Raw genomic sequence first — 478 nt, forward strand, 5'->3', positions numbered from 1 at the left:
GCCTCGACGCGGCGCCACCGGCCCTCCGTGCTCTCCAGCCTCTCTGTCGCCCTCACCGGTCCTGGAAGAAGGGGAATATTTGGCGGAAAAGGCCCTGAAGTTGCGCCACCCGGCTGCCCGTGTAGTCCTTCTCCTTTCGGGGCGTGCAGTTCTTCTCCACTGCGGTCGCGCCCACCGCGCTCGGGGTCCGTCGCAGCGTCCACGCGGCGGTGGCGCCGCTGCTGTTGTTGTTGGCGTTCTTCCGCCCTCTGCTGCTCGCGGTCTCCCAGTCCTCGGCCCCCGACAGCTCCCGCAAGCTCCGGGGCGCGTCGGGCCGCAAGTAGTGACAGGCCCGGTGGCCGCTGTAGTCGCGGCGCGTGGGGTCGGCCCCCAGGGCGCCCACCAGCACCTTGATGACCATGTCGTGGCCCTGCAGGGCCGCCAGGTGGAGGGGCGTGAGGCCGCCGCTGCCCGAGGCGCTCACGTCGAGCTGCAGCCC

At 71.5% G+C, this 478-nt stretch overlaps 1 protein-coding gene across 1 annotated transcript; it reads right to left on the reverse strand.

The window, feature by feature from the left end:
- Positions 1–27: 27 nt before the first annotated feature.
- Positions 28–478, reverse strand: SOWAHD (sosondowah ankyrin repeat domain family member D; the record flags this gene model as incomplete). The annotated part of the gene is made up of 1 exon (XM_077753065.1): positions 28–478. A coding segment is annotated over one exon (426 nt), but the record flags the coding sequence as incomplete, so codon positions are not given.

This window comes from Crocuta crocuta, unplaced genomic scaffold, assembly GCF_008692635.1.
Source record: "Crocuta crocuta isolate KB4526 unplaced genomic scaffold, BGI_CrCroc_1.0 scaffold944, whole genome shotgun sequence".
Taxonomy (NCBI): domain Eukaryota; kingdom Metazoa; phylum Chordata; class Mammalia; order Carnivora; family Hyaenidae; genus Crocuta; species Crocuta crocuta.